This window comes from Carettochelys insculpta, chromosome 11, assembly GCF_033958435.1.
Source record: "Carettochelys insculpta isolate YL-2023 chromosome 11, ASM3395843v1, whole genome shotgun sequence".
Classification (NCBI taxonomy): Eukaryota; Metazoa; Chordata; order Testudines; family Carettochelyidae; genus Carettochelys; species Carettochelys insculpta.
Window position 1 is genome coordinate 24,469,011 of NC_134147.1, and position 12,116 is coordinate 24,481,126.

The 12,116-nt window shown below is 39.2% G+C and overlaps 1 protein-coding gene across 3 annotated transcripts in view; it reads left to right on the top strand.

The window, feature by feature from the left end:
* The window catches only part of CCDC66 (coiled-coil domain containing 66), a 47,089-nt gene that overhangs the window by 11,572 nt on the left and 23,401 nt on the right, over nucleotides 1-12,116 (top strand). For all 3 annotated transcript variants that reach the window (XR_012646990.1, XM_075005603.1, XM_075005604.1), the window contains exons 5-12: nucleotides 94-265; nucleotides 434-540; nucleotides 3,604-3,737; nucleotides 5,420-5,599; nucleotides 6,238-6,327; nucleotides 9,539-9,792; nucleotides 10,028-10,112; nucleotides 10,908-11,069. Coding sequence is in view for 2 of the 3 variants with exons in the window: in XM_075005603.1 (XP_074861704.1) it covers nucleotides 94-265; nucleotides 434-540; nucleotides 3,604-3,737; nucleotides 5,420-5,599; nucleotides 6,238-6,327; nucleotides 9,539-9,792; nucleotides 10,028-10,112; nucleotides 10,908-11,069 (1,184 nt within the window). In the remaining variant the exon portion in view is untranslated. The remainder of the gene's footprint in view (nucleotides 1-93; nucleotides 266-433; nucleotides 541-3,603; nucleotides 3,738-5,419; nucleotides 5,600-6,237; nucleotides 6,328-9,538; nucleotides 9,793-10,027; nucleotides 10,113-10,907; nucleotides 11,070-12,116) is intronic.

The window sequence follows — 12,116 nt, forward strand, 5'->3', positions numbered from 1 at the left end:
TTCAGCTCTACGAATTTGAATATAAACTATTACACACAATGTGGAATGATAGACTAGTGCAATATTTATTAACATATGCATTTTACTTTGTAGGCCAAAACAAAAACAACTCTGATAACACTGCATCTAATCAGGCTCCACAAGAGGAGAACACTATGAGATTACTCCAAAAAGTTGGTGAAGTTTCATCTGTCCCAAATGAAAATAATTGTGCCTCACACAGAAAACAAGAAGCATCTGAACAGGCTGAGCAGAAAATTATTATGTATGTACACATGTCATCCAAATATTTTTATTCTTGTACCGTCTATTCAATTTTTAATAAGACTACATTAGTAATAAATGGAACATGATTTGTTTCAAAGTCAATTAATAACTAGTTTAATGTTAGGCATCTTGGCTTTTAAAAACAAATTAATTTTGTTTTTTCTAGGAGTAAGAATGCATGGAAACCTGCTGACATGTTTAGTACTCTAGGCGAAAGAGAAAGGGATAAAATTTTGTTAGAAGCAAAGAAGTCCCAATGGAAGAAGGAACTGGGTATGCATTCAAATATTGTTTGTCATATATATATTAAGCATCATATTATGTTATAGCATTGGTCTCTTAATACAGACAATGCTTCATCTTTTTCCAGTTACAAAGATGTAGATCTATTGTCATGACTAGAGTTTAAAAGCATTTTAAATATTCTTTTATTGGTTTGTGTTTTTTTCTGTTTGTAAAACATTTGCTTCAGCTTTGAATTGACTTACTTGACTTAAACCCTTGTTCTCTGGGTGGAGCATAGGTCATTTACAAACCTTTTCCATTTCACTCTGTCGTGGGACAAAACCTTGTAACTAACTGCAGGAGTATCCCAGTTGTTGACTCTGCAATTTCAGTAGCTCTTCTAATTACAGTAAACTGTTCTGTCTGGTATTTGTTCTTCCAGAACTTTCAAATAACTGCAGAAACATGACGCTGCTTCCACTTCTGAGAGCAGAACTGAATGCACGAGCGACATCCTGCCCCTTAGGGGCTGGCCTACTCAGTGCTTACCATGCCTCCCTCTGAGCTGACGGAGGGGCTCCCAGCTCTGGGGCTGCCAGGCGTCCCCAGCACTGGCCTGGTTCCCCAGGGCTGGAGCTGCTTATGGGTTTCTGCCCCCTGCTGGCTCCTAGCCCTGGGGTTCTCCGAGCCTAGGACTGCTAGGTTCCCTGGCCCCAGCAGGGTCACCGGGGCTGGGGCTGCCGCTGGAGTTTTGTGACCTTGCTGGCTCCCAGCCCTGGTGCTGCTGGTGGAGCTTTGCATGCTGGCCAGCTCCCAGCCCTGGGGCTGCTGGCAGCGTTCCCCCCAATCCCAGGGCTGCTGGTGGAGTTCTCCCTGGACCCAGCCAGCTCCCTGGGGCTGGAGCTGCTGGTGGGGGTCCACACCCCAGCTAGCTCTCAGCCATGGGGCTGGCAGGGTCTCTCACCACCCAGACAGAGTTCCAGTGGCTGGGGCTGCTGGTAGGGCTCTGCTATTAACTGCTCTTTATTAACTGGCATATTTTAACATCCGGCAACCTCCCAGTCCCGGGATTGCCAGATGTGAAAGAATTTATTGTAGTAGCTTCTAATTAGTCTTGGCTAAAATAACATTTTATTTTTAAAATCTCTCCTTTGCTTTATTTCAGACAGAATTTGCATATATGTGAAATAATATTCATCTTTGCTCTGGTGCTTATGCTGGGGTAGGAATTGACAGGAGTCAACTTATGACTTGTCTTTCCTATGCAGTGTAGAAATAACTAGTGGAGTTCCTGGAGCAGACTAGGGCAATCCACAGAGCAGCCAAAACTTTTACTTCTGTTGCAGTAGCATTCTGTGATGGTGCCATGGCCCACAGAAGATCAGGTCCACCCCCTTCATTCCTCCTCTTCTCCTTAGTTCACCTTTTTTCCTTCTGTAGTCTGGTCCACTCAGGCTCTGTGTGCTGTGGATATTTTCCTGATTTCTGCCCTTTGGCTGTTTTGCTGGCTCACAGAGTCACTGCATAACACTGAATCTAATTCACAGGTATCAAATACTACTGCAGAGTCAGCAGGTAGAAAACAAACACTATTTTGGTAGGGAAAGGAAAAGTAGTAGAAAGGGATGTAAATGTGGTCCCTTCTCCATTTTAAAATAGACATGTAGGAATTAGTACTCAATCCTACTGTCCAAATTCCAAGCACCGCTGTGGTATAGGCTTTTTTTAAAACATAACTGTTGATATTCCTCTTTTGAATCAATGTTTTCAGGAGAATAAGATGTTCTAAGATAAGTGACAATTTCTAACCTAATAACAAAGCCATTACGTCCTATACAGCAGATATTGTTTAACCTGGATGTAAACTGTCTGAATAAAAAACCCTCCAGACTTTTCCACCATATTTCTGGGTTTGATCCTACATGGGCTATGCCTAGATTATAGCAATTTGTCAACGGAAGTTTTTGTTGGACGATATCATCTGACAAAACTTTTGTCAACACATTGCAGCCAAATTGCCAAGCAGATTGGAAGACGATCTTCTCTGTTGACAAGAGAGCAGCCGGACTGCCCAGCTGCTTTCTCAACTAAACGGTCAACCGGAAATACAGCACACAGGGCTGCCTGATGTCCCGGAAGCCTTGTCTGTCAACAGTGCCCTGCCCCCTGCAACATCCAGACTGGATTTCTGTTGACACATGTCTGTTGGCAGAGACATTATGCCTGGCTGGGAGAGGGATATAACTGTTGACAAAAGTGCTGCATTCTGTTGATTTACTGTCAACAGAATACCTTGGGAATCTGCACACTCTTTGGGTTTTTGTTGAGGAAATCCTCTAGTGTAGACATAGCCATGTCTAGTGTAGACACACCAATTCTAAACTGGTGTAACTTACTTGGGTTCAGTATAGTCATACCGGCATAAAACAAAGTAAGAATTGAGAATTGAGGACCTGTTTCTTAAGCAACATCTATGATATTTTTGATAAATATTTTTCTGAATCACTCATTGTTCTTCACAGTTTTATCCTGTCTTAGTTGCTCATGCACACCCTCTGTAGCCATCTTTTAGGCAGAGCCTTTCAACATTTAGGGTACGTCTACACGACACCGCTATTTCAAAATAAGGTATTCTGGAAGAGACTTTCCAAAATAGCTTATTTTGAAATAATGTTGCTACACATAAAATGCATTTTGAAATAGAGCATCCAGACACAATAGAGCCTGTGTCAAAACAGAGCCTTTGGGTGCACTATGGCTTATTATGAAATACACTCTATTCCCTGTCTGCACAGCCCCTATTTTCAAATAGGTGCTGTTCCTCATTCGGTGAGGTTTACTATTTCAAAATAAGCTGTCTGCTATTTTGAGATGGCAATTTCATCATGTGATGCTCACAAAGGTATTTTGAAATAACAGCCATTATTTCAAAATAACTTTGCTATGCAGACATACCCTTAGAACAAATATCAGGTTACAAAGGTTAATCAGGCAAAGCCCAGTTACCCATCTTAAGTGACTTATATTATGTTTATACATTGCTGCACTGCATATTACTCTTTAAGAAATTGCATTTATATTTACTTTTTCTAACAAAAATTTGTCTTAAAGATGAACAGATAGCTTTAAAGAAGAAATTAAAAGAAACTTTGGAGCGAGACACAAAATACTTCCATTGGGAGAAAACAGATGGTGATGGTGATGAAACCCATTTGGAAAAACTGCAGACAGTTAGTCAAGCTAAAGTAAGGCTATCAAGGAACCAATCCATGAAAGCATTGTGTGTTTTAGAGAATAAATTGATTTAACTTTTTTTGAAGTGCTATATTTTGTTTTTACTTCAGAATTGCTCTGTAAGGGCTAGTTTTCAATTTTCATCCACTGATTATTTGTAAAGTCTGCATTTAGGGATAAATCCCAGCAGGCAGGTCACGTTACTAGCCTGTGCACTTGGAGATTCTATTTCCTCTCCCTGCTAGTAGAACTATGATAAAGAGCTTAGTGTGGCCTAACAAAGTCCTGAAGGACCTTTATGGTGTTGGGTGGGTAGGGAGGAGAGGGCAGAGCTTCTTGGCAAGTGAAATAGCTTCTTAGCCTTATAGTTTGCCTATTACCTACAATTTGTGACTTTGTTCATTCTGTAGCTGTCCTTTAATTCTTATCTCTGTACTTTGTTCATTCTGATGTTTCTTACTGACCTTTATTCTGAACTTACTGACTTTTTCCTCTCTTTGTTCTGTGATTTGAGAAAAATAAAACACTGTATGATCAGTGAAGCAACACTGAGGTTGCCCATTAGTTTTGTTGTTTAGCACAATTACCTGATGTGTAAATACAGTATGTAGAACCAATTAAAGGCAAGTTAATCTGTAAGGGTATGTTTACAGTAGGAACTAATTTTGAAGTTAACTTCAGAGTAGCCAGCAGAGAGTCTATACACATTTTCCCTTACTTTGAGTTAACTTCGAAGTCTTTACTCCATTCGCAGAAATGGAGTAGTGCCGTACTTTGAAGTAGGGTGAGTGTAGATGCTCAACTTCTAAGTTGCTTACTTCAAAAATAACTTTGAAGTTGCTTACTTCGAAGTACAACTTCTTAGTGTAGACACAGCCTAAGTGTCTACATGTCTAAACCTGTGTAGAGTTGGAGAGTCTGAGTAGGATAGATTCTCTACTAATATAAAAGAAAAGTAATTGTTACTAAAGATTAATCTTGTCCAAAGATTTAATACTGGATATGTCTCAACACAGGAAGCATGTCTCTTTTTTCTGAAGGTGTGACAATACAGTACAAGCTTTATAAGCCAGCATCCCCAGGGAACCAGGGATTCAGGATAATAAAATGTGCTGGTTATTTGAGCTGGGGCCATCAACCATCCCATTCTGATGGCCTCTGCTGGGCTGCCAGCCTGCTCTGTGACCCCACCCTCTGGCAGCTGCAGCAGCTGGCTATAGCCAGGTAGTCAGTCCTCCCCAGGAGCTGGCCACAGCATTCCAGGTAACCAAATGTGCTGGTTAGCTGGATGCCAGCTTTTATTGTATGTTTGTTACCTGATATGATAAAAGAAGTGATAATGGCCTCCTCTTGGCAATGTAACCAAAGTGGACTGAGTTTCATTCTGTTCCTTTAATTGGACCCTTAAGCAGGCTGTTGCTTTCATTTGTAGCATTTAGAATCCTTTGAAAGTTGTCCTTCTTGGACCTCAAGGATTGGGATTTATTCAACATGTTTTTTCTGTCTTGTTGGACACTGATAATTGCATGTACATGATGTATTTTGGTAGAAATTTCTATGAACCAAAACATGTACAAACCTAAACTACAAGTTGTTAATTTATTTGGAAGTATTTTTAAAATGAGTTTATACTGAAACCACCAGTCAAAAAGTGAATTTATTTTAAGTGACTAAGATATTCTGTTACTTGCAGATGACATTTCCAGCTGATTTAGGCATTGCTATGGATGAAAATCACATTTTTAGAACCACATTGGTCACAGAGGCTAGTGAAGTTGCACCCACTGTTGTTGCAAGTGGTCCAACTGGACAATTGTCGAGTATCAGTTCTCCTGACTTGCCAGCTGCCATTGGTACAGCACCTTTGTTAGGGGTAAGACTAAGCTGCATGCAATATCTTGTTTCTAAGAAGAATTTACTCATCTGTATTAGTTCAGTTAAGCATGCCAGTTCTGAGTTTTTCCTCCTATTATTTTTATTCTTGCATCTGAATCCAGTGTTTACAAAGATATTGATGTTATGAGGTATTTCTAAGAAATCACGCATTAAATATTTTTTATTATATATATATATATATATATATATATATTATTTATTTAGTTAACATTAGTAGAATTAACACCAAAGAAAGTACTTGGTCTCTGAGCCACTCTATGTAGCACTTCATGCAAAGAAAGGAAAATTAGGAGGTTAAATAAAATCTAACATACATGACAAAGTTAACTATTGTTGAGGATATAAATAAAAATAAAGATGAGTGGAGAGTTTATCAGCTGTATTTATGGTGAACATTCAGAAGAACTTGATGGGACACTTAATTTGGGACAGATTGTTATGAAAATGATGCCTCTTAATTTATGCCAGATAAAATAGCAGTATGTGAAATAATGTAAGTATGGTCATGAATGTAAGTGCTATTTATTTTAAAATGAGAAATGGTGTTGCAGGACTCTGGGTAAGGCAGACATTTACTCTGCTGCAGGTAAAAGACCAGCATCTGTGTTATTTCAGGAAACTCCACCAGTTGAGGATCCCTTTAGTACTGTAAAATGTGAACAACAGAAGAAGTGGCTTCTGGATTTGGACAAACAAAAGGAAGAGGTAAACTACAAAAAATGGAGGAAGAACGTAGTTTGTCAAAGGTAGTTGTGATTTAGAGCAGTGGTTTGAAGTAAGATACAGTCTGTTTTGTCTTTACTTTCTCTTTCAGTTCTGCTCAGATGGAAGTCTGTCAATAAGTTGTAAATCATACAACCTTGAAAGGTTGACAATAAGCATCCACAACTTCTGCTGATTGCAGTGGAAATTGTGGGCACCAAGTACTTCTGAAAAACCAGAGATGAAATCCTGGCCCCTTTGAACTCAGTGGTAAAATTCCCATTTACTTCCTTAGGATCAGGAGTTTAGCTCAAGTGTTTATGACATTCAATGAGCATTCACTAAACAACTGGCCAGCATCAACAAAACTAACAATCTAGTACTTTGACAGCAAAAGGGAACAATCCGTTCTGTTATCTTAAGTGTTATGCCTGTAGTCCTTCTATATATTATACAGGTTGAACCTCTCTTGTCCAGAACCCTCAGGGTTTGACCAATGCTGTACAAGAGAATTTGCTGGATGACAGGAAGACAATATTTTCTAGCATATTACCAACACTTCAACTGCTTACTAGGCTTTAGAAGACATTTAGGGGTAAATTACAGCTAAACAGCAGCACAGAACACAGAGCCAGGACTGCTCGCCATAAACAGACTTTTTGGAACCACAGGAAACTTGGCCACACCAATGACAAGGGGTCGTTCAGCTAACTAAAATCCATGTCAGATGACGGAGTTTGCCACATTGGAGAGGTCTGGATTAGAGAAGTTCAACCTGTTCTAAAAGATACACAGAAAATAAATTTATTTCCCCAAATATCCTACTGTAGCTTTTCATCTGAATCAGATAACTTACCTTCCCTGGAGGAGAGGGAGGCGAGGGCACAGCTTCTTGGCAAGTGAATAAGGTTCTTAGTCTCATACTTTGCCTATTGTTACCTATAGTTTGTCACTTTGTTCATACTGTAAATGTCCTTTAATTCTTATCTCTGTACTTTGTTCATTGCGATGTTTCTTACTAACCTTTATTCTGAATTTGCTGACTTTTTTTCTCTCTTTCTTCTGTGGTTTGAGAAGAATAAAACGCTGCATAATAAGTGAAGCAACACTGAGGTTGCTCATTAGTTTTCATCCTTGGAGGCGGATGAGGGGTGGGACAGAATGACAAGAAATTCACGGAACAGTGAGAGGACTGATAACATATTTTCAAATTTCCTTTTTTTCTTGGACTTCTTACTTCTTTTGGCTCTCTAAAATCAGACAGTATTTTAGCCAGAGAGAAAATTATGCTTATGGGAGGTGATTCTGTGCAAGATTTTATATGGGATGTGTTAGTATTTGCCCTCTGAACCAAAAAAAAAAAAAACTAAGGGAACCTCCCCCAGGCCTTCCAAAAAAGGCAATTCCTTGTGGAAGTTAGGAGAGGCAAATGAGAAGAGTGCAGATACACACCCAGATAAGAACCACAGGGAAAACCTGGGTTCCTTTTGACTTGTGGGGGTGTCATGTCAGAATGCACATTTGACAATGTAGGGCCAAAAATAAAAAAAAGGAGGTATTGAAGGAAAGAAGCAAAATTCCTCTTCCTCAAAAACCTTAGGCAGCATGCCGCACATGATCACATTTGCTTGAGGGAGAGTATCTGGGGAGCAAGAGGAAGCTGCATAGATGAGTGATGAGAATGGTAACTGAAAAGCTGAGCAGTTTGTAGGAAGGCCAGGGTCTAAAACATAAGCTACATGCCTGCTATGAGGCCTAGGCAACAACGGTCAAGATTTTGCTTCTATAAAGCAAAGTTGTGAGCCAGAGGTAGGACCTGCTCACAGAATTTTGTAAGAACAAGGCTGATATTTTAGAAATATGCCTGAGAGGTACTAGGCGGGGGCCATTACAGAGGATGGTAACAGAAAATCTTGGTACCAATATACTCCCCATAGATAACAGGGATATACTGACCCAGGTTCAGGACAGGGTCTAAAATGACAGCATGATGGATAGCAATGCTTTGATTGAGCCGCCATGTACAAGGTAATGTGTGGTATCTAGGTAACATCAGAAGGTGGCAACATAATATATGTAAATTGTTTATGTATAAAAGTGTATCTTAACAGAACTGTTCTTGTCCAGCCTAGATGGCAGTAAAGAATACCATCACTGACTGAGCTGAGTCCCTTGTCAGAGCAGCACATTCTTAGCATAACTGTAGACAGTGTGATCCAGGGAACTATTATTCTGCTTTCTTTGCAGTGAACCTGGACTTCTCTGATTTAGTGGTCTCTGGGGGGGTTCTCTTGGAGTCTGTTGTTCTGTCTAGCCATGCAGAGCCAGCACAACATACCATTTACCTGCAGCTAAGTGGTTATCATCACTGAATAGAGCAAGATACCTTTCAGGGCACTACACTGGTGACTTCTGGCTTAATGGAGACATTGTGAAAAATAACATACATAGAGATAAAGTTGGAGAGAAAGCTTTGTCTGTATTGGTATTTACTTATTTTATACAAGGCTAAGATTCTTGGAAAGTTTAATATTTGCACCTGCTAGTTTGAGTCTTGCTACATATAGTAGCAATGCATTGTAAGCATTTTTTCACCACAAAGATTCAGTGTGAATTTTGGTCAGGTCATTTTCATGTGAATCAGTTTTTCTATTTATACGTTTAACAAATCTACAACTCTAAGGCTTGTCTGCGCTTGCCCCCTTCTTCAAAGGGGGCATGGTAATCAGCCCAAGCGGGAAATCGCAATGAGGTGCTGCACTGTATATGCAGCACCTCATATGGCTAATTTTTGCTGCAGGAACTTTGAGGTTAGCAACTTTGAAGCACCGGCAAGCCATGTAGCCGCAGGCACTTCGAAGTACTTGTGCAACTTTTTGGGAGTAAGAGCAGTTTGAAGTTGCGTCGGTACTTTGAAGTGCCTGCAGCTATGCAGCTTGCTGGTGCTTCAAAGTTGCTAACTTTGAAGTTCCTGCAGAAAAATTACCCTAATGAGAGGTGCTGCATATACATCGCAGCACCTCCCTCCTCAGGCTAATTACTATGCTTCCTTCAAAGAAGGGTGCTAGTGTAGACAAGCTCCTAGAGTTTTAAAAATGCAAGTCCTGCTGTCTAGCTTTATCAAAATAGAAATTTTCAAAATACTCAAACACACCATATATGACAAAGTAACTGACTTTATTCCCATTTCCTTTATTGCTTCATATCTGTTTAGGCTGAGGAGCATGAGAGATGGGCAGTACATTTTGATTCTTTAAAGAAACACCCTTGTGCTACTCCACAACACCCCATAAATGGAACTTTCACCAAGCAGCCCGACATTCTTTGCCTGTCCCCTGAATCTCAGGCCCTGACTGCTTTTATTCATCCTTTTACACCTGCAGCTTCAGGCCACCTCATACCTTCAAAGGTGGAGAACGTAGAAAAAGCTATTGAGAATACTACTTCAGAACCAAGCCCAAAAGCTAGGTGAGTAAGTGCATGCCTCAGTTACAGTGGTCTTCCCAAACAGTTTGTTTCTGGTATGTCTTTAGAAGTTAGGAAGTCTTTAAAGTGATATTAATTTGGTATTTACTCCAGTGAATGAAAAAGGCACATTGACAAAAGTATTGCATTTAAATCTTGCTGATATTTCAAATTAAGTAGAACTGTGGGATTTCTCTCTTTTTTTAATTGAAAAGCAGTTAAATTATTCTCTTCATAGGTTTCTCCGGTCAATGACCGCTCTTTTGGATCCTGCACAAATTGAAGAGAGAGACAGGAGGCGGCAGAAACAGTTTGAACATCAGGTACAATAATGTTTTAATCTGACAAAAACTAAATGGGAAGAACCATTAAGTGTAGTGATGTGACTAGGGCAGGAGTCCGGGTGCGAGTGTACCTGAGGGAATAGAAACCGTGACTTCTTCACTCAGATTACCTTGGTTAACCAGGTATGTAACACGTACAGCAGTAGTGTGTAAGGCTTAATAAATGTTTGTCAAGTGCTTTAAGAGCCTCTATTATTAAACAAGTGCCTCATAAAAATGACACACATCCTGAGGGAACTAACAGGATTTGTGTGTCCCTTTCCCTCCAATCTCCTACATCATATCTTAGCTGAACTGATTTGTAGTTCTTGGTCAGGAGATGTTTAAAAACATTATGGTTCTTTTTTCACATTCCCTGGCAGAGCAATGTGACTAACTGGAGTCATAACAAAACTAACACCTTCCAGGGCAAACAGACGTATTGCAGTACACCAGATGCCTTATCTCCCCAGAGAAATTAAAGCTTATAAAACGTAATCAAAGTGATAGGATTAGGGGCATGTTTGTATACCCTCCCATGAACCATGACTTTTTTTTTTTTTAAATTGCACTTTTCTTTGGTCTGTTTTCTGGTGAATATGTTTACCTGCCAGAGAGCTACGTTTCACTTTGTGTGGCGCAGAAAATACTCTCTCTTATTGAGCAGGAATTTTATGGAATCTGAATACAAGTTATATATTTCATAATATCTATAGGAGACATGAAATGATGTAATATATTTTATATTATGCATAGCAAGTTTTACTTTTATAATTGTTATTTTGACATCACTAGAAAGCTATAATGGCTCAAGTAGAGGAAAAGCGAAGGAAGAAGCAGCTGGAGGAACAGCAAAGAAAATGGGAAGAGCAAGAAGAAGAACGCCGCTTAGCTCGAGAACGGGAACTGATGCAAAAACAGTTTGAAGAGGATTTGGTCAAACAAAAGCAAAAAGAAGTGGGTGTCCGCAGTCATTGTTAAGCCTTTATTTTGCGCAAGTAAATAACTGTTTCATTGAGCTGTCACTGCCAAAACACTCAGAAATAAAGAGTAAATAATACTATTATTGAATGCTTGAGGCAGAAGTGTTGAAATTCCATTTATGACTATAGTTAAAGATTCAGAAATCTCAAGATTTTTGAAATCATATGGGGGATTTGACCACACTTCTGTTAAAGTAAATTAAAAATGAAAGGGAAGAAGTGACAGAACTTGCAGGATTGCTTCAAAAATTTTACTTGTGGTTCTTCGTTAAACTAAAAAGCCTAGAAAATTATCAGCACTAATAGCATCCTACTGTAGGGGGGAAAGTATTGGATTACTCTCCCACCATCCACTGTTACTTAAGAAAGGACATTGTCCATCTACTTTTCCGTAATTAAAAAAAGTTACTAACTTCACATTCATTAAACTGAAATCTCATCTCCTCACCAATATCATTCATTTTGTTTACTCACCTGTTTGAGGGTTTTTTGTTTTTGGTGAGTGGAAGTTTTTTGATGTCCAGGCACTTTTTACAGAAGGACACAAATGAACACAAATCTCAAATATGGCTTTCAATAAAGCTGAGGAACATTAACATCTCATATAATGTTTTGTACCCAAAATAACATTTTAAAATAGTTTTTAGTTAAAACAAAAAAAACTGCTTTGTGCTTCAGTAACATCCTAGAATACCTAACTGGAATATTGGTCTGTAGCTTGATGCTTTTCTGACATGTCATGTAATGTGCCTAACTAGATGTTTAATGATTGGGGCTGAAATTTTTTTCAGAATAAGTTTTAATAATGTCATGTCAAAAATCAAAAATTCTGGAGGTACTACAAAAAAACCACTATTTACTTATTATTTCAGTCTTCTGTGGCAAGAACTTTCTGACCCCCTTCTGGACTCAAACATGGTGTTCTGGTGCTCCACTATTAGCTCCTGGCCTTTACATTAATGTGTGGAATGAGAAAAAATAAGTTAAAAGATATAGCTGGATTTTAAGGCACTAAATGTGA